Source organism: Haliotis asinina, chromosome 11 (assembly GCF_037392515.1).
Source record: "Haliotis asinina isolate JCU_RB_2024 chromosome 11, JCU_Hal_asi_v2, whole genome shotgun sequence".
Classification (NCBI taxonomy): domain Eukaryota; kingdom Metazoa; phylum Mollusca; class Gastropoda; order Lepetellida; family Haliotidae; genus Haliotis; species Haliotis asinina.
Genome location: NC_090290.1, coordinates 47,459,517 through 47,485,973, shown reverse-complemented (window position 1 = coordinate 47,485,973; position 26,457 = coordinate 47,459,517). Strand labels below are relative to the sequence as shown.

Sequence of the window (26,457 nt, the reverse complement as noted above, 5' to 3'; positions counted from 1 at the left end):
CATTAAAATGATAAGAACGTAAGTGAATAATTATGATCGTATGACTCCAACAAGATTATTTTCACTCATCAGCATAGTAATCGATTGATTTTTCCAGGTTATCAAGCTGGAAGAACAGTGGACTGAAACTTGTTATTAGTTGGGTGAAGGGTACACGTTCATGAGGCCTGTCTTTGATCACAGCATGGGCATATCTAAAATCAGTGTATGGTTCCCCGAAGGGGCGGAGCAAATTCGTCATGCAAAACAGCTATCAATATTAATATGGATATACAGTGGTTGAAAATCACAGGAGTTGCGATAGGATTTCCTTGTGTATATAACACAAAACGCTCGCCACAAGTAGAAATGTAGTTTATGGAAAATGGAAATGGAAAATATTTCCAGCTGATTAAACGCCGCCCTGTTATTGGGTAAGTGTGTCTGCAACGTAGGTGTGCTCGAAATATTCTGATTTACCTCCTGGATTGTCAACGTTTAAATAGCCACCCGCACACTAATGCTCACTACAGTGAGTGTACAGGCACTCTGTGTGAGACATCCTGGTGAAAGAACAGGATTGGAGTCAGACGTATCAGAGGTGTTCGGGCAGCAAGTGTACAATGAAGATACTATTTCTGCTCCTGGTAATACTTCTGGGGATCCTTGTCGAGTTTAGCGTCCAATGGTCTGGGTAAGTGCCTTCAAATCCACACACGTGATACTGTCAAAATTACAATCACAGAAAACAATACCTGTGAAACAGCTATGTGGAAAGAAATGCTTGTTTATGTTCGGTTGTATCGAATAATGAGTGAATGAGTTTAGTTTTACGCCGCACTCAGAAGCATTCCAGGTATATGGCGGCGGGTTGTAAATAATCGAGTCTGGACCAGACAATCCAGTGATTAACAACATGAGCATCGATCTGCACAATTTGGAACCGATGACATTGTGTCAACCAAGTCAGCGAGCCTGACCACCCGACCCCGTTAGTCGCCTCTTACGACTAGTGGCTTTTATGGCAAGCGTGGGTTGCCGAAGGCCTATTCTACCCCGGGACCTTCACGGGTCATCGGATAATGAACGTATGTACTAAAAAAGAACACATATACTGAAACAGCGAATTACAAACAATATGTTATTGTGAGAAGCGCATTATTTTTTTCCGCAGAATCATCATTTGTGATTTAAAAAAAATTGTGATTTAAATGAAATTAGGTCAGCTATCAGACAGGGATCAGTACGGCTACGTATTGAAAAATATATTTACTTCTGACCTTGTAGGTAGCTAAAGTAATGTAAGCCCCCATGGTCCAAGGCATGGCGATTTACTTTCAGTCACTGGCGATGTATAGCCCGATTTTAATATTGTTCGTTTTTCAAATGAGTTAACATTTTTCACTAACCTCGAAGTATTTTTCATAGAATAGTCGTTGTGCTCTCCGTCACTGACAGTTTTGTTTTAAAGTATAAATATATTTAACATTAGCACATAACCTTTTGTGGTCACAAGCGTGATATATTTTCGAGGTGACGTAAAATTTTTACACACTCAGTCATGTGATGCTCCAAGCACTCCTTCTCCAAACCATTGAAAATCTATGCATATGGTCCTTAATTGCAGAGAATAATACTTGTACCGCACCATACATATGGTATCATGGTCCAGATGAAATTGCATTGTATCCCGACATTGTACAGGCCATCATGGTTGGGGGAATTATATACATCTATCTGCACGGTTTCGGGACTGTCTTGGTATGGCTACATTGTTAATAATACACTTCTGGTTTATTCTTATAATGATATGTTTTTATTTTAATAATATAATATTCATCACGTAGTCTGAATTATGCAAATATACAATATTTCGATTTTGTACCGATGTCGGCTGCCTTGAGTTAAAATGGACGCCATTTTGAATTCAAGATGACCACCATTACCATACTGTTTGTAACGAGGTTATGAATCTCAAGGTTAATGGCTTCAATTATTTCCTATTATATATCATTCAAAAAGTAGCTGATATTGGCTTTACATCATTGTTACAAGAGAAATGATGAAACCAAGGATGAAACAGATGATGAAATGAAATTAAGGGAAACGTGACAATTTATTCCATTCCTTTGGAAATGTGTCATCTGTATGGATATATTACTTGGCAATGGTTAGTGATATGCTCGAATATCCCTACTCTTTTGATGGCATATTTCCTGAACCTGCCCTTTAATTCAATAAGACACATTCACGGACGTTCCAACATTTGAATGCGTTTGGCACTCTCTTAATACACTGAGTACTTTTAGGACAGTGTCATGCAACTTTCTAACTAAACACTTTTTCATAGCGCTCCGTACGTCTGCAGTAATTTCGAACATGCATATACAGAAATGAAAAATCAGAATCGCAATGCAGAATCTATACATGTGTCCAAGACAGTTCACATTGATTGTTATTAATAACCTCGTCACAAAGCAGTTGTGATGGGCTTAAGCAGAAGCCCTGATGTTTGCAATGGACGCTATAGGGAATTATAGTCTTTGAACAAGGGCAGTTGGAACATAGTCTTGATGTTGTAAAAACCACAACTAATGTCTTGAGAAGATTGTCAGGTTTATCTGTGATTGTAACCACGATGGTGCCATCCACAGTTTGGAATCAATATTCATGTATATCAGACACAGTTTTGATGTGAATCCATGTTGGTGATACACATGAAGAGAGTTAAAGCGGCAGGTTCTGCATGTTGATGGCATTCTCTCCACGGGTACAAATTTTGTGGCTATAGGAAACAAATAACTCAGTACATCAAGGCTGCGTTCCTCATCAACAGTGTTATAAAATGCACTTAAAATATTTCACCTGTTACACGGATCATGGCTTTGGAGGCTGACACGTTTCCGAAAATAGATGCTTGATCGTTTAGTGAGTCTGTTTATTGGAGAAGCTGGAAGTGTTTCACCTTCATAGTAGAAGCGGTATCAAAGCTTGGCATGGCGTGGGCGAAAGGCAGAAGTTTACACATGTCAACTATAGGACTTTGTTTCCACATATTAATAGATAGTGGTGATTCGACTTCATGAATAGATTGGTTGCAGGTTTACTGTGATAGATCAGTAACACTACGACATCTGTCTCATCCGCATAAACCACTACTTCATCCGTGCTTTCGGCCATTGTGATTGCTTGCATGCTAACAACACCATAAACATCGCCCCTCTCCAACTGCATGTTCAACAGTTATTCCTTCTGCTCACAGATGTTCGGACACCAGACAGATTAAATACTGCTTATTCTTCTTATTTGACAGGAAAGCCACTTTATTTTGAGAGACTGTAGTTGTGGTCTTCCCTATTATGTCTGGAGAGAAACCTCTTTAACTTTTCTCCTCATCTGCTCAGGCTCCTGTGTGGTCACATGTTCATATGTGTCAAACACTACACAGCAAGTAAAGGGAAAATCTGTGTTATCCTGTGTATGACACTATCAACATTGGTCTTGCATATGTCAGCAGTGGTACCTTATCCTTCGCCATGGAGTATGCAGAAGAAGTGCACACTCATCAAAGACTACGCCTGGCGTTCTTGTGTGTGCTCCTTCTTTTTGGTATTGTGTAAGCAGACATTTGGCCAGGCCAGACTTTGGGCATTTTCTCATGGACCCACTACCATTGAAGAGAGCTGGTGACACTGCTTTAAGTTCAAATGAGACACCTTGAGACTGGGGACCACACACAAGAGTGTAATCGCTGATAGAGCTCCATAGATGACATCTTCAGCCATGCTCCATCTGACAGGCGAGCACTCTTCTTCGTGGTAGCAAATGTGACTACAAATGTACTTGTGATACCTTCCTCAATACAAAAGTTCCAAATGTCATCCCCGTCATATTTGATTGAATCTTTCTTCCAATCTGGAAGTCACTGAGCATCTGTGTACAACATGGCCAAAGAGTAGCGATTTGGCGCGTGCTAAATCCTGGCGGGTGATGTTAGTTTTGCCCTCTCACATAAGACATTGCTCTATCACCATGTCACTCCCAGATTGCTTTGGGTTTTTCAGATTGTAAACAGTCCCACTTCAATAAGTATTTTAGAGCAAAGGCACAGACAAAGACAATCCTGAAGACCACATGCAATCTCAGACGTAACGCCTTGCCAGTTAGGTGATGAAATGTTGTAAAGACTTGAATCTTGAGGTAATTCTGAAAATGTCGAAAATGTCACATCAGCCATTAGATTCTGTAATAGTTGGTTGTATGGATGAATCAAATTTCCAAAAGTATCCCGTTAAAAGGATTTAGACTTCAGTATACTAAATAATGTGGTGTGTTGGGGTGATATGCATAAAGGTCAAGGTTGCTGTATTTATGTGCAATCCAGGAACAGGCACTTCTACAAACCTTGAAAGGATCATGTTTTTTGTCAAAATTTATGGTCTTCACTACTTCACTAGATATTTCATTTTTATCTGAACATATGATCCTAACAAGCATAAAGTATACACAGTATACATAACTAGCATTGCATAAAATTATCATAGAGCTGTAAATGCCATCGACGGTGTAGACACCACACTCGTCCGTTGTGCCAGTATTGGCTCATTGTCAACCATTGTACATAGCCGTACGTGGTACTCGGGTTAGAAATACCCGCCGGGGTATCGAGGCTTGTGGGAATAGCTCTTAAATTCATTTCTCTTCGGCTGCAATGGAAAGTGCTGAAGCACGACGAGATTAGGCTTTTTAACCAAAGTTGAACACAATCGATGATGCTATATCAGCAACGCCTCTCTGACAGCAAGATCACGCAGAAAACCAACCTTCTGTCTGGTCTAAGCAGAACTTGCCAAATGCCACAGGATTATTATTTTCTTTATATTATAATTATGTTTAACAGATTAAGATAGATATGCAGCAGAGAGGGTTTGGAGTGATCCTGGCACAGTCAGGCCAGTAAGGCTCATCATCAGCTCAGGGCCCTCGCCCCCTCTACAGGCAGCCCACACAGCGAATGGGACTTCTCCCAGGAACCACTGCCTAGTCGAACCCACCAAGAAGCTTCCGGAGAATATGAGGGCTCCCCAACACTGCAGCCTTCTGCATTACCCAGATTGTCAGAAGGGCTGTGCTTCTGGTGGAGAACCCGGGTACTCTCCAGATCTGCGTCAAGAGATCAGGAGATACCAAACCAAGGGCACCGGAAACAATGGGAAACCTGACGACAGTGTACTTGGGATGCAAGCGAGACATTTCAAAGGCGAGGTCCGCATATTTATCATGCTTTTCCTGAATCTTGCCAATAATATTGCTGTCAAGAGGGACAGAAAATTCTATGATATACATAATATACATGATTTCATATTATCATTATAGGATAATACTGTAACGCTCATGTCCATGCAACTATTGCTTGCTCAAAGCGCTGAAACGAGAGGTTCGAACCAAGTCACAATACGAGGGACATCAACGAAAATGAGACAAAACGCTCATAGAACAGGAATAGACAAGCTTTCCTTTCCAAAACGAAAAGAACCATAGGAGAATGACACGGAACTGTTTCTTCGATATCAATGTAATCCATAAACTATTCGACCGAGTTTTGTGAAATATTTCATGAACCTCTGCCTCTGCAAATGATGGTCCACAATCATTTCACCCATATTTCTTACTCCTGCAGCAGTTCGCAAAATATAACGTTCATGGGTACCTGTCATTTGACAGTCATTCCCAGTACTGCTCTTCCACTTCTGCACTTCCTGATACTTGCTGTTGAAGCCATAAATACGGCTCATTACGCATCTCAAAAGGTACAGATGAACGGTGTTTGTGTATATGGTGATATCGTCTAAGTGAGGTAAACTGGACTTCCGGTGTGTCTTAAAAATCTTGAAAACTGCTTTTGACACACAATCTTGATAGTCATGAAGCATCACAAAGACGTGAAACTGTTAAATGTCGCACACCCTTCCATTTTGAGGGTGAAGCTTTGTTATCTGATGTACAAGATTCTCTGACCTTCCATGACGAACGTCGCTGGATACTTGAGAAAGGCTAGGTATTCGTCCAAATCCTTCAGTATCATGGATTGGAAAGACGACTGAGGAAGCTTGTGTTGTTGTCCAATGTTTGTATCTCCTCAGCAAAAACTTCTTGATATGGAACACAAGCAGCAGAGATGTGATTTCCTGGGTGAGTCCACGACACGGTCTCCAGGCTCTTCATCCAGAGCTAATAATCCATCCCGTACACCTTTTGTAAGATCTCCGAATGACTGATGGTCAGTAGACGATTGCAAGCTTCCTTGATGACGTACTTCGGTGTAGACATGGTCAGACAGAACAGGAGGGACTCTTGGCTTCCCCGAGTCCGAATGAAAGTTTTCTGACATCACATTTTCTTAATTATTGCTATTGCCCCAATCTTTCTCATCTTTCTGTTCTTGTCTGTCTATCTTGGATAATGAATGTAAATACTATTATGTAAATACTACGGAGAAGGTGTTCTAAGTTGTATAACTTTCACCCAATCCTTTACTCATGAATAAAATATGTTGTATACAACAAAAACACATTTTCATCTGCCCGTCGCAGGATTATGTGGAAGCAATTTCCCATGACCGGTCTAACTAGTAACTAGTGGACACTTATCGAAAGCTGAAGGTGAAGGTTGCAGGGATCTAGAAGCAAAGGAACATAGCGAAAACTCATTCCCAGCATTCACTGTGGGGATCTTGTGGAGGCGTTAATTTGAACACTGAAATAAGCTCGATGTCCTTTTACAATTATTTCTATCAAAATGGAAAGCCAAACCTGAGAACAACGTGTCAAACAGGGAAATCTAGGATCCTGTGTGCACATAAGGGGAAATAACTCCTACGATAGGAAAGATCACAACACAGAAATAACTGGAAAATGTATTCAGACTAAAACTGTGGATCAGAAGCTCGTTTCAGGAAATAAGGCAATAATGATAATAATAATATGTGTATTTATAATGCGCTGAATTCCACACATAAAGCATGCTCAAAGCGCTATATATTTCAATCTCAACTCCCTGGGGAGTATACAACTCATTGCTGCCACTAGGCGCACCGAGTTTATTGTGGCTCTCTCATCCTAACGAGGTACCCAATTGACAGCTGGGTGGACTGGGACACACAGTCACAGCACTTTGTCCAAGTTTACTGCACGTTGCTGTACCTGCAACTAGGTGTATGCACGTGTTCATGTGACCACCATCTGGTCATATACCAACGGATTCGTGGGTTCTTTTAAGTGCACAGGGTTGTGTACTGTACACTAGGGGCTGTGACAACACAGAGTTTGCACACAAAGTTGACTCCAAGGTTTTTACACCCGGTCACAGGTGGGCTCGATCCCGAAACCTCAACCTCGCTGGATCACTAGCCTGGCACCTTAGCCAGCTCGCCCACCATGCAATGAGGACGTATTCGTAAGAATAATATTCCAACTCTCTAAAAATACACTTTACGAAACAAAAAACACGATATTGTGCTTTCTTGGTTTTCTGCACACATCAGACCATCTTAAAGACCCTGCTTTGTTTAGAAAATATCATGAAAGAAATGGCAAAGTATACCTTCTCACTTTTTAACTCCCATCACTCGCGCATATCTACTTCAACGTCAAAATTAATTTAACAACTATTTAGTGTATACTTTGATTGTATAAGAAGTATTTTGTACCCATGTAAATGAGTTCTGTCGGAAAAGATTCATATCTGTGTCTAGGTTCATGCGTTTATTTCCTTTCAGGAACTTTTGCTCTCGGACAGTCTGCAGTTACAGACGCGTGAGACGATGTGCATATCGGACATGGTTGAGGTATGTGGAAGCAGTGCACGTTGAAAGAATAATTCAAATGAATGTTTACAAGGTGAGATATTTTCTGCACATTTCTGTTTTGTTAAGCCTAATGCGTTGCTCTATGAAGAGAGCACATATTTGGAGAGCTGAAGGTTGGTGGTTCGTTTAGCACTACCGTCGTCCACTAATCGAATACAAATATGTGGTTCTCAATGGTCTAAAGCAATCACACACACGACACACACACGCACACACACATACACATCTATGTATACGAGAACAGTGGATAAATAAACACCTGTGGAACCAAACTGCAATGAAGGTCTATATTCTTGTAAACATGTTTAACTCAATTTCACACAAACACTTCATATTGTTTATTGGCGGAGACAATAATACTATGTTTCCAAGTGTTTCTACAAAAGCGCCATTGTTAGATTATTGATTTATTTCATCTTATTTTGGTCAAAGATCACGTTTATTACTGGTATTTAGTATTCAGAAGTAGCAGGAAACGTGCACAATTTCAGAGATGGTTGTATGTCGTGAATAATAATCACCATCATTGAGATGTTCCCTCTGATTCCATTCAGCTGCTGCTACTACAAGTGGTACTGGGTGCCTGATTATCGGACTGAGTATTTCTGCTGCCCTGGCTGGACAACCTCATCCTACCAGAACTGTAACAAACGTAAGACTGGTCCGTTTATGTAACAATTATGTATTCTTGAATCAAAAGTGTAGTGACACGCATGGAGTATAGATGTATTTAGAGGAGAGATTCAACAGGGTTCGTACACTGTGATGACACGTTATAGTTGTGTGAGAAGACTTGTTGGGATAATTTCATTTGTTGGGTGTTGTATTTCCAGCAATCTGCACACCATCCTGTAAGAACGGGGGTACCTGTGTGCGACCCAACACATGTCAGTGCACTGATGGAGCTGTAGGATCAACGTGTAACACGTGTACGTATTGTCGATGCCTTACTTTAACATCCTTACATAATTATAACCACCTCAAAGACATTTGATAATGTTCATAGGAACGTTATAATAGTGGAGACGTGCAATAATGAAGTAGTAAAGTACATTTCGTACAGTTGGTTAACTGAATTCTTACACGCAAAAAATAACTACACTCTATAGTTTTCCCTGATCTATTTGAAGTTTTGGTTTTATAATGTTTCAGTGGTATGTAACTACGAGAGGCCCTGCTTCCCCGGTATCTGCACACCAGGCACCAATGTCACCTGTGACTGTTCATCAGGCTTTACGTCGCCGTCAGATAGTTCGAGTGACTATTGCAGACAATGTACTGGTTCATTACTATAAGCTCATGCCAATTACAATGTCAATTGGTAACCAACGGTATATCCCTCAGAAGCAGAAAATAGGTGCTCATGAAAAAGATCCCTGCATATTTATTTTGCGTATACACTTTTACCAGGGTAACTGTGTAAGAACACTCATGATTCTTGTATGTAATGAGTTTCGGAATGTGTGTAAACTTTGTAAATATAGATAAAGTACATAAATCCCAAATTTCACGGGTTGTGATGTATTAGAAAACAAGGAACAAAATGTCTTCAATAATTTTGGTTTCAGTGGAATCAACTCAGAAGCCAGATATTTATGAGATAGGGGCCAGACTGTCGTTCTTGCAGCGGGGAACGGGGACGCCAGCCATGGAGAAATATTCCTTGTACGCGGACTCCACCATGTCCAATGCTTCCGAATTCGACTTCATATGGACAAACAGGGAGAGGTTCAACTGGGTGAACGTCACAGCATCTGCCCATTACATGGCTGAAAATCTATCTGGAACACCCTTTTTCATCAAGAGCTATGGCATCGGTATTGTTAAAGCCGAAGTTGACATTCATCACGAGAAGCTACCTTTGACGGGTGAGAACATTATAGATCTATGGTAAAAGTAAAAATATCTGAATGAAATGAAAATGATGGAATTAAACACAAGCATAAGGTAAGTCACAAATAAATACTTAATTTCCCAATTTCCCGTCATACAGCATTTATCCAGCATACCAGATTTGTGTGAAATAGCAAGACGAAGAGACTGTTGAGAGAAGTTATAGAAACATGTTATCATGACTGGAACAATCATCTTGACATCAAGGTAACCCTTGATTCTAAGACAGGAATTCGAACATGTGATGTACATCTATGTACAGAGAGCTCAAACATATTTTGGTGAGATCTATTCTGTTGATTTGAAAGCATTGCCGAGGTTTGTTCTTTCGTACCGCTTCTACTTTCTGAATCAGCACAGATGATCATGATTATGTCTTAGGAGAATCAATACATGACAGTATCATCATGATTAGCACAATGAGTGTAGTTCATTTGAAACGCGTGTTTTTATCCTGCCTGACAACGATACATTATAATTTGTCATGCATGCATTCATTTGTGAATGCAGGGAAAGTCACCATATTTATTTTTCTCCAAGCAAACATTTTGCCATAGCCAATATAGCAAATGTCATACCGAACTTAATCAACGTCACTTTGCTAAAACGTTACACCATTGTACAAAATACTTAGTTGATGACATTTTTCGTCTAGGATCAACCCCTGTTGTCAGTCTTGACACAACTCTGCCGTGTACACCGGATGTGTCTGACTTCAACCCCTCCGACACCTACTACTGTAACATAACCAAACCAAACTATGACAGATCCCTGGAAAATGGAGACAGGTAAGAAGTTGTCCTCGTTTGTAACACGTTTTATATTGGGAAAAAACACCTTCTTGGTGATATGCCGATTCTATGAATTTTTATGGAGACTCGGTGTGGACAGTCTATGATACTCTGATAATATGGGAGCGAATCACTAATGGGGCTCAACAAAATTGTATAATATCCTGTACATTGTTTTTTAGGTGTAGGTCCAAATATCACACATTACATTTGATCACTTACTGTGAGACACTGTGCATTCGCGTTTTTCTCATTGTTAACTAACTCTCTCTCCATGCTCTGCTGTCTACTCGTATATCATTCTACAAAGTTACTTTTAGAATGATACACCACTTTCTTTGGATATCTCTCAAGGTGTAATATCCTGTACTTTGCTTAGTTGGTATAGTCAGCAAATCACACATTACATCTGATCACTTTGTGGAAGACACTGTGCATTCGTGTTTTTCTCTTCATCAGCTAACCACCTTTACTTCCTCGGATGTCGACTCATATCTCCTTTTTAGAATGATATCTTTTATAGGTTTATTGATACAGAAAAAAAATTAAAAAGAAAATTTAGACATTGGCACATTTTAATCGTAGAAATGTCCAATCATTATTCTGGATTAGCCAACTGTCACATCTTTGCCACATTGATGTGAACCAAATTGACATATAAAGTGATCTTGAAAGATGTATATAGCATTGAGACATTTATTGCAGAAAAAATCTCATTATTAAATCATCCCAGAGAAAATATAATATGACCCGTGATTGTTTGTTTGTCTCCACTTAAAATCGTGTCGTTACAAAGAGGTATGCCATTCCCTTTCTTGAAACACGGTGATAAACCATGTCGGCAGATGGACATCAAACATCGACGATTCTATCTAAATGAAGTGAATTAAGAATAGATCTAGACTTCACCAACTCATGGTTCATTCGAGGTTCATGTGCTCATGGTAAATGTGCTGAGTTCTGTAATCTTAACACTTTTGCTAGACCATATTGAGATAAACATAGTACACCCAGGAAAAGCAAATGCTACATAGACATCTTTTCTTGTCGACTTCAGACTTACTCTAACATTCAAGGCATGGAACGGCGGCTACCGAAACCTCCAGGAAAGAACTACTTCTGGCCTGAGAGACAGAGGGAACCAGTCGTACACCGGACATATGGTTGACCAGTCTATGCAGTTCCGTTTTGACTTCGAGAAACCAACCCACAGCTGCCTGAGGCAAGGGTCATCCTGTTCAGATGAACCGTTTTCAATGACGGAAGATGTGACAAAGGTAATCATCCTTACATCGAATCAGGCACCATTGTCATCGTCATGTAAATTAGCGGTTGTCGTGTCACTGTCTTGAAACAATCTGTTTAGGCATTGTGTATTTCAACGATTTCTGGATAGCACTTCGTCGAAAGTCAAGTAAAAACCCATAGCTTCTGCTATGCGCTTTAAAGAAGATGGATTCACTTTATAGCTGATTTCACAAGGTCAACAGACGTTGTCGAATATGTACCCAAGGAGTCAGGTTATACATGCATCACAAATTACATTGTTAGACGTGAAAGTGAGGGAATACATACCAAATCTACATTACATAGAGGTTTAAGTTATGCATTTGACCAAATGTTGGAAGATAAAACCATGAAGTGTTTTAGTAAATTATGGTTATTCTGATACAATGAAGTTTCCCTCATCATTACGTATAGCGAGTTTGAAATATATTCTCCTAAAATTGAAACGCATCTGTATTTTCAGTAATTTAATCTCCTAACACTAAAATAAGAGATCACATGTGATACTGGAACAGTTGAAGTCACATTTCACAATAGAAACAATTTACATGTCAGATAACATGTGCAGCTCACAAAAAGGTTTCGGCGTTCGCTCACAGGTGTGCGTTGTATTCCATATCTGTTGTGGACGCCATGATACCCCTAAAACCGGTCTGCTATGTCTCATCATACATAAACCTGTATTACGTTTATGGCCCGTTACTCTGACAACGCCTGCAACAACAACGGTATCGTTCACGTTCACGTACACGTCGGCCAAGGTCATCCAACAAATTCTCGATAGGGTTCAGGTCGGGCAACTTGGAATGTCATGGAAGCACTTTGATGTCCTCGTTCTGACGATACTGAATAGAGGCATGTGTTGTCTGATGCCTGACATTAACTTAATGGAATATCTCAATTTGCCGGTCAAGGATCTGACCCTTGTGAATCCTGAATGTACGTTTCCTCCCTCGTCGATGCAGCATTTGAGAATTCGTACTCTACTCAAGCCATGCACTGCAAATGAGGTGATGTACCTCTAAAGTACATACCGCTTCGAGAGCAACATCGCATAAATCGGTTTGTTTATATCGGCCAAATAAACGACTGATGGAATAGTGCTGTACAACTGCAGACTAAAACTCCCCAGCCTCCAGACGTCCAAAGGCAATGTTTCCAGGGCACAATAGAGAGTTCCGACAAAAAGACAAATTTTCATCTGGAAACACAAAATGCCAATGATTGTCTAATCAAAACGGCCTTATATAGCCATTATCCCTGCGTACAATTCCGCACAACTGCACATGCACAATGCAAACCTATAACGGAATGTAAGCAGATTCTGAGTTTTCGACCTGAGGGCTTTTTCCATGTACACAAAACAAACAGTAATATAATGGCTGAATTATAACAGTCAAACAATATTTTTGGAAAAGTATTTCAAATTTCGTTCAGCAATATCACATATCCGTTTGCTTTTGGGGACAGTATACTTGCCTCTGTCGCCTACTTATCTCATGATCGAAAAACAGCATTCCAGTTGAAATGTTAACAGCATATATGAAATGGACACGTAATGAAATACCCCGTAGATATGAGTTTGGAACAGGTACATTGCTACACATTTATTTATAGAATCCTGTCAGTCTCCGCTGGTCCAACTGGAATGATGTTCTTTCTGGCATGTACCGCTACGCCTGGGAAGTGTTCAAACTACAGGTGGATGGGAACCAGGTTTTGAAGGAGTATGAACCCTTGAAGCCCATATATGGACCTATTGAGGTCAATCAGTCGTCATCTGCCTCCAACTCCTTCCAAACCAACTACACACCAACTGATCCTGGAGTGTACTCTTTCATCCTGGAAGCCTCGGACAAGGCCAATAACTCTGTCTTTGTCAGGAGGATCGCCTTATATGACCCCGTGTCCAGTGTTACCATAGATACAGGGGCAGATAACCGCCTGTACATATCTTCGGCTGATCCTAATGGCGGGTACAACTGGCAAGATGATCCATCTAGAAATATCAAGGTCACGTGGACCAATCACTTTGCCAACCTGAAGCACGAGCAGGGCAAGTGGTTGAACCAAGTCCTTGCCTACCCACCACAACTCGAGGACTTTTTGAAGGACATCCCTAGAGAGTCCAAACAGGATGACCACGAAGGAAACAGGACAGTAGAGGCAATACCAAACAGGAGAGGTGTTGTCAAGTTTGAGATAGCTTATAAGAAGGACAGCAACGCCGGTGTGAATCAGACGGAACCAACCACAGGCTGGACTGATGTCGGTCTCAGTGAAACATATACCATACCTCAAGGTAACATTATGCCACGTTATATTCAGAATTATACTCTTTGTCATGTGTGTTATGGTAACAAAACAACCTCGACATATTGGTATCTACTGTAAAGTAGTAACCACTGAATGTGCTGTCTCAGTAAATCTATCTATCTATATCTCGTGTCTACCCTTTTTGTTCTGAAAGAGCTAATTATCGTTTGTATCTAACAGATCCATACAAAGGTAATTTGAATAATGATTGTAAACCAAAAGTCACTGGGTTCTGTAATCCGACTGGTTGAAAAACATGATCCCATGGTATTTGATTCCTGGAAATTGCAAAACTGTTCGCTACATATTGACACGTAGAAACATCGCAAACAATTGTTCTGTTGTGTCATCAAAAGTGGTGACGTCATTCAAATCATATTGTGACGTAATGTCAGAATGACGTCACAAATGTGCAGCTGCAGATACTACCATGGAAACTTCACTGCTGTACCCGTCCTCGATGTAAAAGAGTGTACACAGTAAAACCTTTTGCTTTACAGTTGTATTGACGATGTCAATAAACATCCGAGCGTGATTGAGTATTTGAAGCACTGGAATACATTTGGAACCGACGGCGTTAGCCGGAGGTTTACTTTTTTGTTTACGATTCCCGTGCTTCAACTGGCCAAAACATGATGTTTATCTCCTAAATATTCATTTGTGTTGATAGGTTTACATCTTGGTCCAATTACAAAACACGACACGGTGACAGTGTGGGTGAGAGCTGCAGATATCCTTGGCAACACCAGGGTAGATTCGACCAGAGTTCATTTTGATGATACACCACCAGTAGTGGAGCAGCCCACGTTCAGGAAGAATGTCCAAACGAGCAATGTTCCTTTCAGTTCAACGTAAGAGGTCGTTTACATGTTCCTTAATATTTCAGTTTGTTAAAACACATGCCTGTTAGTTTGACAGATCGCTCGTCACCTCTCTGGTGTTTTTTGTTTGGTTCTTTTTGGCCCCACGGGGGGTTGTGTTGTGTTGTTGTTGTTTTGTATTTCTGGTTATCGGGCAGAACTTCAGCTTTGAGAACCTTAGCTCTTCTTCTCACTTGATGGATATTTGGATATATAGGAATCGGAAACTGCTTTTTAATGTAATGTAACAGAGTGTAAATATTCTTTCCCATTCCGGTACAGATACTGTTATCATTTTATATTCCACGGAGCTCATGTTGATAATCGATGAATAGCACTACCTCGATGTTGCCTTGTTGGTTTAATTGCCTGAAATAAAAATAATTAACACCGTCTTATTTGTTTTATCCTAGTGTTGAAGTAAATGTTCAAGACATGCAGAGTGGTCTGAAACGTGTGGACCTTTTCATCTGGAAAACCGACAGCATCCTGGCGATCGTTAATGAAACACTGCCTCTCAAGACCACAGCTGTAAGTGACTGTACATCCAGCGACTCGACTGAATCCAGTGAATTTTTGTTTCTTTGTTCATTTTCATTTTCATCTATGTTTTCACCCTTCCCCACAGTCCTGTAGTGGTTCTTCAACGTGTTACTGTACCACCGTCAATCCAGTCTGCTTCAACAGGACACAGATCCTTCCCATTAAAAACTGCTGGCTGAAGCACCCAATGTTGGAAGGGAAGACGGTGACAATGGAAATGAACTTCGTGAACATGGCGGGACTTCGTACAAAAAGGAGTTTCACTGTAAGTGTGGATATCAGCTTGATATTGCTTCTAATTACACAAATTGTTAAAGAAAAAGATTGTGTGATTATGCTATCAAGTAGGATTTTAGGGTACATTTATATTGAATACAGTGTTAATAAGACCCAGTGACTATTTAGACAATATACGGTATGTTTTTTACTATAACAGGTGACTAATCCAGAGACGCTAACTGGAACTCAGGGAGGTAAGTTGGGTATTAATGTAGGGCTGCCATTTCCAGATTTACACAAAGTGTAAAGAATACTTATGTGAACCATTATTTACTTATGTGAACCATTATACGTACTGAATGAATTACAACTTCTGTAATATTTACAACAATCGCCATACACATGAGAAAGAAGCAGCCTAGAAACGTCGTGTTGTAAATATCAAAGAAGTTGTAAATTCATGATATATGTTGCCATGTTATCTTCCAACTTCTAAATGTCCATCGAGCGCCAACCAAAATGATGTCAAATGCAGTATTCCAGTCTGCTTCCATCCGATGTGTCCAAGAATATCCCAGGATGTTCGATGGGTTGTATGTAATATCATCTAAAAGTGTTCTGCAGGTTAAAGTAAAGACAGATCGACACGTGGTATTAACGTGTTTCTATTGGTATCGTTCTTGTAATCTGCTAAGCACTGACCCTGAAACGTTCAACAATGCCCTGACTTGTTCCTGATTCCGACGCACCCATTACCGCCTCTGACATGACATAGTTTTGTCGTTTAGTTTACTGTGTTTTTGGTCACTGAAAAATACAACAACCAATTTCCCTATAAATTTCTATATTTAAACTGACCATGTTCAGGTGCACATCCTGCATATAAAAGTTTGCGTGCATGTGAAAATAGTATAATGCTTAGTGAATAAATGTTCATATAGCATTACATAAATATATTTACAAATAATAATATAATAAAAAGTAAATATCCCCATTACAAAAGAATAATCACATTTACATAAAGCATTTTACACTGAATTAGTGCAATCTCTCGGACTTTGGTTAGTGTATCGTAACTGTACATTAGTTGTCTCCACCATGTTTGCATCAGCTCTTGCACCTGTAAACGTGACTGTCACGAGCAAAGACACCAACCAAGTGACCCTGGCATGGAAACATGCCCTCAGCTGCTACCAGCGGACAGAGATGTGGATCAGCTATGAGGCGAATGGACGGACAGAGATGACCCTCCTGCACAAGGCAGCCACCACCCACACTCTGGTTGGCCTCCAGCCGGGTACAGCCTACACTATTGTGGTCATCTCCCAGTATGTGGATTATAAGAGCAGGGCTGTCCCACTGACCGTCAAAACAGGTTTGTTTATCATGTAACGTCGTACAATGTTCCACGTACATAAGAGCAATCTGTAAATAATCAGACAATCCAATTCAAAATCATGAGCGATTAGGATACGATTACATATGTCTACCAAGGCAGTGAGCCTGACCACCCGATCCCATTACAACGTTTAGTCGCGTCTTGGGTTACTAAAGACAAATGATAACCAGCACCTTCACGGATCGTCATAACGGGTATTAATGGGAAATGATTGTAGCAGCAGCAGTGGTAGTGTATCGGCATGCCAAACATAAATCTGCGCGTTCACTTGTTTCATGTTGGTCAACGAATCCACGTTTATACACATACGCTCTTTATGTCGAGCACTTGATTTTTTGTACCAAAATGCTGCTACTGTTTTAAGTGGTGGAGATGTGGAATAAAATGTTTATTGCGGTTTCTGATACATATTCTCGTGTAACTGTAACGTACATTTGCTGTCTCTCCAGATTCAGGTCCAGTTTCTGATGGACCTTCATCTGGAGCTGTTGCTGGCATTGCTATAGGTAGATGACTGATATCACAACTTTGTAAACGTGACTAATGTATCTTTGCTTCTAAAAAAATAAAACATACTGTATGCCTACAGGCAATACCGTTTGGTAAATAAAGAAAAAACTGTTATAAACCCGTACACATACTACTACTACTACTTCTACTTCTACTACTACTACTACTACTACTACTACTACTACTACTACTACTACAATTAAGTAATTAAATGTCACCACAATGACCTACCTTTTGTTTTGTCAAGGAACATTGCTGCTGATATCTCTAATACTGATTGTTGTGGGCCTGGTTCTATTCCATCTTGGGCTGTTGGCTGGAATCCTCAAGCGTCGGGACAATTACAGAGAACAGCCCCGTGTTACCACCTCAGTTGGACAAACGGCAGGCTTCAATCGGAACAACCGTAGAAGTAGATGGGCATTTGACGTACGATTTAGTATTAGATATACATCGTTGTACTACGTTAAGGTGTAGATTTTGATGTGTTCTACCACTGAACCTTGGATATGTTTACAGATGAATAATTATCCCAAAATGATAAACTAACGGGAAAACGAATTTTATCACTTGTAAACTAACGCTTTCGCAAGATACTGCCATTCGTCAAAATTCATTCTGTGGTTGAGTAGCAAGGCATTACATAAGTCCGTTATTCAGTGAATTTTGTGCTGACACGAAAAATGTACTGTGCTGAAAATACCCGTGCACAATTGTTGCATAAATGCAGATGTGGAACCGTGCAACCATGCAGTGTCAAAGAGAACATCACAAAAATGCCAAGACTTTCACAGGTTGATCGTGACAGTCCCGTTGGTATGGCTGAAATAGGGGCCTCGCAATGTCTTGTTGCAATATCTTCTATTGCATCCAACCGTCAGGAACGTGCTGAGCCATCTCCAACAGACATGTCAGACACGTGATCGTCCTAGAACAGGTCGACCGAGGTTTACCACGTCAGGTGAAGACCGATGCGTCCAGACAATACGCCTGTGGAACATATTTGTCATGGCGAGGTCGACTGCGGCGAAGGTATTGGGACATCCCATCAGCAGACGAACCGTACTACGATGACTCTGTATAGCAGGCATCAAAGTTAACCGTCCCTTTCGTCGAATGGCCTTAAGAACAGTGGGTCCACTGGGTCCCAATCACCACTGGGTCCCAATCACCACTGGGTCCCATTCAAATTCAGAATCCAAAGCAAAGTATAGTTCTTGTTTTCAATACGTCCATGGACTTGCTCCAGTGTGTGTGTGTGTGTGTGTGTGTCTCTGTGTGTGTGTGTGTGACGGTGTTTGTATGTGTTTGTGTCTGTATGTGTATGTGTGTCTGTGTGTGTGACTATGTTTGTATGTGTTTGTGTCTGTATGTGTATGTGTGTCTGTGTCTGTGTGTCTGTGTGTCTGTCTGTCTGTGTGCTGTCAACGCAGGTTACACCTTGGGCTCGAACATTACGTAGGTGGCAAGGACGTGTTTGGGAAAGACCATATGTGCGTCATCAACCTCCACCAGCAAATTGACAGCAGCTCGAAGAAGTTTTCTTGGATCCCTGGCACAGAATTCCTGCTGTCGTCATCCATGAGGAGACTGTTTTGGCATGTAACTATTCAAGTGGTCGTCATACGTGCTACAGAAGGGTTGGATAGTTCCATAATAGGACTTGAAACACATCTCCTGAATGATCTGTGATTGGGTTACATTTCATTGTGACCCCTCGATCCTTGATCTTGATTCCGTGAAGAGATTACTATCGCTTGGACATTGGTGATTTTGTTTAATGATAGGCAAATGATTACATTCTGTATAATGAATAATATTTCGATCATATATGTCTTGGTGTCTTCTCATCAACCACAACACCGGGTGATACGTTTCTTTTGCCCATGAATTTATAAAAAATGTTATACAATAGCAGACCAATTTCAGGTTAGATATTCTGTGGCGAAACCAGATCCCATCTGTATTATCTCTACTATACGACGATTACTAAAACTTGGAAAATGGATTTATGAAACACTATATCCATGCAACAGAATTCAACATATACAAAGGACGACGACATCTACATCTACGGCAGCATGGATCTCGGTGAACCGTGGTACGTCCCTCCTGAGGACATCACCTTGTCACAGGTCATCGCAACCGGCAAGTTTGCTACCATCTACCAGGCCAAATGGATGGAAACTCCCAAGAACGTAAAACAAGTTGTGGCTAAGGTTCTGAAAGGTAAACGTCCAAAACACCTTCTAAAATATGTCATAATTTTCTCTGATTTGTTAGTATTGCTGGTTAAGTAGATTTCTATTGCCCCAGTGCGGGAGAGTCAGGACGACATCGTTCTGATGCTGGCGAAGATCAACTTTGCTGCCACAAAGCTGGGCAAACACAAGAACCTGTTGGGCTTCCTGGGAGCTGTCATGGAGAACGAGGCGTGTGAGTTGAAATCATCATCACCATTTAAAATAGAATAACCTGACGTTTGCCGGTCTATTCCAAGTAGACCATTTGATTCATACCATGAACCTAACACTGTTTCGGAAAGACGCCAGTCAATGTGTTTGTACAATATGCCCATAAGAGAGTATAAAGATTCCTGTGTGTTGTTTGCATCAGGCATCTTATTACACGGTCAGTTTGTTCGATACAGTGACTTATTATGAATCTTGATAAGATCGCCGTTGAGTAACAGTTGTATCCGCCTATGGTCACCCCATAAACATGGGCCAAGTCACAACCTTCAGTCTTCGTTTCGTCCCATACCTCTTCCTGTCCGTGCTGACAATTCTCCGTGGATTTTTCTACCAAGGCTTCGTTTTTTTGGCCTTGTTGCATTTCATACAATTCTGCATAATTATAACATGTACATATGTTGTGTTTGCTATTCCAGCAAGCGCATGAATATTTATTTTGAGTCCATAGGTATAACGTATGTAATAACGCCTGTTGGTGTCTGCCATTATGATGAGTCTGTAACTGTTTAGTGTCTGGCTGTATAACGTGTCTGACTCTTTCTGTGTTGTCTGTCAGTGGGTCCCGTCATGGTGCTGGAATACTGCGAGACTGGCCAGCTGGACAAGTGGCTGATCAAGCAGAGATGCAACATCAACAACGACATCCTGGACAGGATACAAAATTTTGCCCTGGACATCGCTCGGGCCATGGAGTACCTGGCGTCTAGAAAGGTCAGTATGTAAGAAATGTGCCAGACGTACATAACACAATGCTGGTCTGAAAAGGCTGCAGATAATTTCTGTATTCCGGGGAGAAGGGACTGAGGGGATATTGTTTAAAAGCTACGAGTGTCGTCAGAGGTGATCAAATGGATAGGATCATCAAATCCAGATCACATGTTTTGAAATTCATAACGTCGATCACTTGAACAGGCTATTTACAAACCTTCACCACGTGGAGAGAATACTGGTGAGTGTGACTTTTAACGAGCAAACAAACTCTCAGTGGGTGAACAATTCTGATGTTTCTTCAGATCGTTCATCGCAAACTGGCTGCAAGGAACTGTCTGTTGACCTTCCTCCTGGAGGTCAAGGTGACTGGGTGTGGACCGATGAAGGCTGATGAGTCAACTGATGACGCCAAAGGGGTAAGGGCGCAGCCGCATTCATCCTGATGTATGATGCAACATAACAACAGATAGTTTTGAATATCTCTGAGGCCAGTGCTATTACTAATGTCAACAGTCCTCAATCATTACCCTGTGCTGATGTTTGTTTCCAACTTAGGACCGCATCCCCCTTAAGTGGACGGCCCCCGAGTGCCTCAGGTCCTTTAAGGATGCTAGCGAGAAGAGTGACGTGTGGTCCTATGGCGTGACTATCTGGGAGATCTTCAGTATGGGTAGGTGCTTTGCTATGTCTCGTTTTGTCTTGATCTGGGTTGATGTGAATCGCTTGTATGTGCCGTAAGTGTGGCTCTGGTGATATCTCCATCTGAGTCGAAGAAAGATTTCCGCAGTGATTGGTCTGTGGTTTTCTCTGACTGAATTCGGATGTGTGAGATTGCGGTTGTGACAAAACATGGTTGGATGACTATGTCTGGGGTCCGGTTAAGTTTGTGTAAACTTTTGAATTGGCTGTTTGACGCGTGGTGCTGTGGTATATTGTCATCTTGTGTCTGGCAATCATATCGGATAGACATTGTAAAGGTTAATTGATAGGTAACAGAAAGGTATGATTCAATGATTGAATGACTGTTCAACACCAAGAGGAACAGCAGTGGTTTTGTAGGTTTCTTCTATCCAGTTTGCCCTCTTCCCTAGGTGAGACACCCTACTCTGACATAAGAGGTCGTGACATCCCAGAGAAGGTCAAAGGCGGATATAGACTGTCAAGACCGGAGTATGCGGAGGACATGTAAGCAGTCTCAACTTAATACTTGAGTTCAAACTTGGTATCTCTCTATGTAAAAGCTCAAACTGGTTAACTTCGTTATCCGTTTACATTAAGACAGATGGATAAGCTCAAATCGTACAGACAGGTAAACCTTGATGGTTCCAAATGAATGATCTTAACCGTTAACACTGTGAAAATTCTAAAATGATTGTACAATTATCACTTCACTTGAACTACATTCTAGTGTAATCTATTACCCTGTGAAAAGGGACTTAAGACTCGAATCTGATGAATACAGAAAAGTTTGTTTGGTGTCTAACGCCGCACTCAGCAACACTCCCGCAATAGGTCTCTAAATAATAACGTCTGGACCAGACACTCCAGTGACTGACATCATGAACATAGATCAACTGATATATGTGAGTCAACCATGGCAACGACCCTGCTCACCCGATCCTGTTAGTAACGGTTTGCAGAAGACACATTCTGACCCATATCTAGACAAGAGGACCCTTTCCAATGTAACCATAGATAAAGATATCACTTTGACTTCCCATAAGGGTTACCAACAAAATTGTACAGAACCGTAACCTAAATTCGTTCCGTAACCTTGATTCGTGGATCGCCATAATTATCATGTTAGCTCGTATATTAAATCTCGACTTTCGTAATAAAGCGGTACTTTTGATGTACGTACAATGTTACGCCTCAATGACAGAAAATGTTCCGAATACGGCATTACACGTTAGTATAAAATATTATTAAAATATTATTTGGCCAGCCCCAAGATAGATAGCCCAAGGTTAGTAAAGACACAAATACAAAATTTTATTTTTTCAAAATATCCAGTTAAAAAGATACCGTTAACCCTTCTCACTTCTGGGCGTCTTCTTTCCTAGCGTGAATAACTACTGCAATGGACTGTCGTACATAATAATATAAGGTCACAGCCTACGTAATCCACGATTCAAGATGGGCACAAGAAGGGGTAATGATTGCAAAATGGCTTAAGTAAACTGCAGAATCAGTGAATAAAATAATCAGTGCGTATTCAGAATGAAATCACGTACTGACAATATGATTTTTGCAGCACCTCTCTTATATCCACGGATCAAGGGTACGCGAGGGCACTTTCATCTCACTTTAGTTCGGAAGTTAAGTGAGAATCCTGACACATTTTGTTTAGTTTCTCTAAGAGTTTTGCCCACGTAATATTTGACATCATCCATGCCTTTGACTCAAACTGTATGAGCATGCCGCATTAGACTTTCAGCATGTTCACAATAGACTTGCTAGTATCAAAGTCTGAGAAAGAAAAGTGAAGAGGGTTCCAAATGTGGCATCAGATTATTGCATTTCACCATATCAGTCGAGGTAATGTAGACTAGTCATATTAATGTGTAATACACATTGTAATATAGAACAACCATGGTAGTGTTAGATATTCATAGTAATGTAGATCAGGGTTGGTAAGTGAGTACATTCATACAAAGTGAAGAACTTATGGTCAAGGACATTTAGAACGGTCATCTCGATGTGGAACCAATAATGGCCTTGTGATTGCACCAACCGCCATTGGCAGCCATATCAATATGTGATGTAGACACCTTATAGACAACATCTACAGGTCTTCTCGTCATACTGGCAATCAAGCGTCGATTTCTCACCATCTGTCACCTCCAAATGTAGGCGTCATTTCCTGAAGATTTTGAATGGGAGGATGGCTCAGGTCAAGGGTGGTCCATGGGTTCATAATGGGGCTCCATTTTGCAGGCCGCTGCAATGTTTCATTCGTGTTTTTTTTTCAGCAAATGGGCGATGGCGACTCGAAACTAAATAAGTCTAACGTTTTATGCAGCAGGACGGCGGCATCAAGTACTTCCTATTTCACGAAGTGTCCAATGTACTCTAACGTCAATCTGCTAGAGAACCACTTGCTAAAGTGCATGAAACACTATTTGGGTCAAGAATTATATCCCACAAGTCGACAGAAAATACAACATAAAATGTGAAATAACCAGTCGTTTTCTTCTTAAAAAAGAACAGTGATTATTTATTTGGATTTGGGGTAATTCCATTTAAAATGACTTGAGGCAATCGTCGCTGCTGTCAACAAGTAGAATATAAATCTTAACACACACTACTTATGGCTACTTATGGCTACTTATGGCTACTTACTGCAGTGGCAAAACGGGATCTCGTTTACGGCCTGAGATAAACTAGATGTGTATCTTAAATATTCTCGGTCAAATGACATGACATTATTACATTGCATGATTGAATATCAATGGACATTTTATTGCTTATCATTTTTAAAAGTAACATTTTTATATATTCGTCCATCCAAGAGTATGTCAGATGCAGTAAACCTATCTTGTAAAATATCTAAGAAATGTTATAGATGTTTTACAAGTGCTTACGAATCTATCTGTATTTTTGTATTTAAAAATGACAAAAATGCATCTTTTCACCTATCAAATTGCATGTCAGTTAAGGTGACCGAAAGACATCACATGCGTAACTAGTAATTACGGCAATAGGATACATCCAATTGTTGTCTGCTACAATATATATATATACATATCAACGTTTAATTTAAGTTATATACACAGAAAGAAGGAAAGAAAATGAAAATAACATGTTAAAGCCGCGTTTCAAACATGCGGGAAATGATTTTCACTTTAGCAAATCTCAATACCAATAGTACGCAATACTGTCAAACCTGATGTAATGATGAATTAAACTGGAAATACATGACAGGGCAGTCCTGTTGAATTCGAATATGTATTTTGTAACAGTGACAGAAATGTGTAACAGAAATAGTAAATTGAACAGTGACAATAAACTATAAATGTTACGGTTCTAATGTCCGCATTAGAATTCATCCCCATGCTAAAATGCAAGCAGTGGTACTGGTGGCCAGGCTGGGTTGACATATGTTATCGTATCCCAGTTGATGCTAAGTCTGTTGTGTTGTTTGGTCCAGACTAGACTATTTACGAACCGATGTCATATAGCTGAATTATTTCTGAATGTGGCGTTAAACGACTGTGAGTTTACTTTTAGTCCGCTCTTAACAACACTCTTGCTATATGGCGTCAGGCAGCAAATACCAAATACCAGTTCTGTACCATACAGCCATGATCTACAGCATGTGCATCGATCTAAGCAACTGGGATACGGTGGCATGTGTCAACCAAATCAGCGCGTCTGACCACCGATCCCGTTAATCGCATCTAACGACAAGCATGGGTTACAAAAGACAAATCCTAACCAGGATCTTCACGGTTTCCTTGAACAATAAACACCCATAGTAATGTGTAAAGGTTATAATAACAAGGAACATTTGCAATATGCCGTCATTAATAACAGCGATTGGTTTAGGTTTATGTTTGTTATCTTTCTTTCAGCCATTATCGAATGATGCAGGACTGTTGGTCGGAGTCACCGAAGAAACGTCCCACCTTCAGCACCGTCGTGGGCAGCCTGGAGTCCTCCTTCGGTCTTCGACCTGATGGCGACGATCAGAACTATTACTATCAGAAATGAAGCTGGCTGGCATGGTACCATGTGGTACTCGCAACACACTTTGTGTTTACAGGCAGTCTGTCATGGCCTGTGTCACACACACATTTAAAACCGCAATTTTACGATTATGAGATTCCATGTCGCTTTACGTCTTCCTGACATTGCTGTAATATTGTGTTAGTTCCTGTTTGTAACTCATATTATTAGCTTTCAGTGTCTCCTACAGGAATTGTTTGTAAAACAGAGTACGTACGTGGAAAGACATTCTACCATTCTTAGCACCGCTGATGTGTATCGAACGTCACGTGTTGGGAAGAAAAGGTACTACAGAATGAGTCTATTACGTACGTGTCGTCCTATCGAAAAGCTGTGGACAGTTTGGTTTAATGTTGTTTTAACATAATTTTCCAATTAATTTCATATATATTTTTGCATTATCAAAATGGTGTAGTATTTGTACTTTCATAGCTTTCACTTTAAACTGTTTACACAATTTTATTTCTGATTTTATTTGATAGTGATATGTAACGGTTCAACGGCCGAATTATGATTTGTCTTGTGCAAACCAATGTCCTTGCAAGATGGCTGCTTGAAGCACCCATTTGTGACATTCCTGCAGCGGGTTCTCATAGTGCCGACGTCAACCTTGGCATGTTTTTCGATTTTCTGAGATTTTATTCAGTGATTCTTCAATCTTCACGGCAACCACGCTGTATATCCTCTGTGCTAATAGTACCCGTACATCGGACAATAATCACAATTCTGCGAAAATTCGTACAAAACACGTACAAATGATTTTGTTTGCATTTTGGCAAAAGAAATGTGATGGTTTCGTTATATGCAGTCGGTGTTCTTCAGTAATGTTACTAGTTCGAGGGCATGCTTTAGGATTGCAGCAACAGTTCGAGTGCTATAC

The 26,457-nt window shown here is 40.5% G+C and overlaps 1 protein-coding gene across 1 annotated transcript; it reads left to right on the top strand.

Moving 5' to 3' along the window:
• The first annotated feature begins 602 nt into the window (after nt 1–602).
• Nucleotides 603–25,562, top strand: LOC137256081 (uncharacterized). Its single transcript, XM_067793779.1, has 23 exons — nt 603–673; nt 7,757–7,825; nt 8,401–8,498; nt 8,680–8,775; nt 8,999–9,121; nt 9,415–9,714; nt 10,395–10,527; nt 11,588–11,807; nt 13,435–14,119; nt 14,804–14,984; nt 15,407–15,524; nt 15,622–15,801; nt 15,973–16,009; nt 16,867–17,130; nt 17,616–17,660; nt 17,912–18,093; nt 19,701–19,893; nt 19,981–20,100; nt 20,695–20,849; nt 21,152–21,265; nt 21,405–21,519; nt 21,941–22,034; nt 25,424–25,562. Exons 1-23 carry the CDS (start codon nt 603–605, stop codon nt 25,560–25,562), a joined length of 3,732 nt encoding a protein of 1,243 aa, XP_067649880.1.
• The last annotated feature ends 895 nt before the right edge of the window (nt 25,563–26,457 follow it).

What these genes read in the sequence shown, in the direction of transcription:
- LOC137256081 (XM_067793779.1), top strand. Translation starts at nt 603, where the DNA reads ATGAAGATACTATTTCTGCTCCTGGTAATACTTCTGGGGATCCTTGTC. An exon ending in CGAGAAGCTACCTTTGACGG is followed by an intron (nt 9,715 to 10,394) that starts GTGAGAACATTA and finishes TTTTTCGTCTAG; the next exon opens with GATCAACCCCTGTTGTCAGT. An exon ending in CTGGGAGATCTTCAGTATGG is followed by an intron (nt 21,520 to 21,940) that starts GTAGGTGCTTTG and finishes CCTCTTCCCTAG; the next exon opens with GTGAGACACCCTACTCTGAC.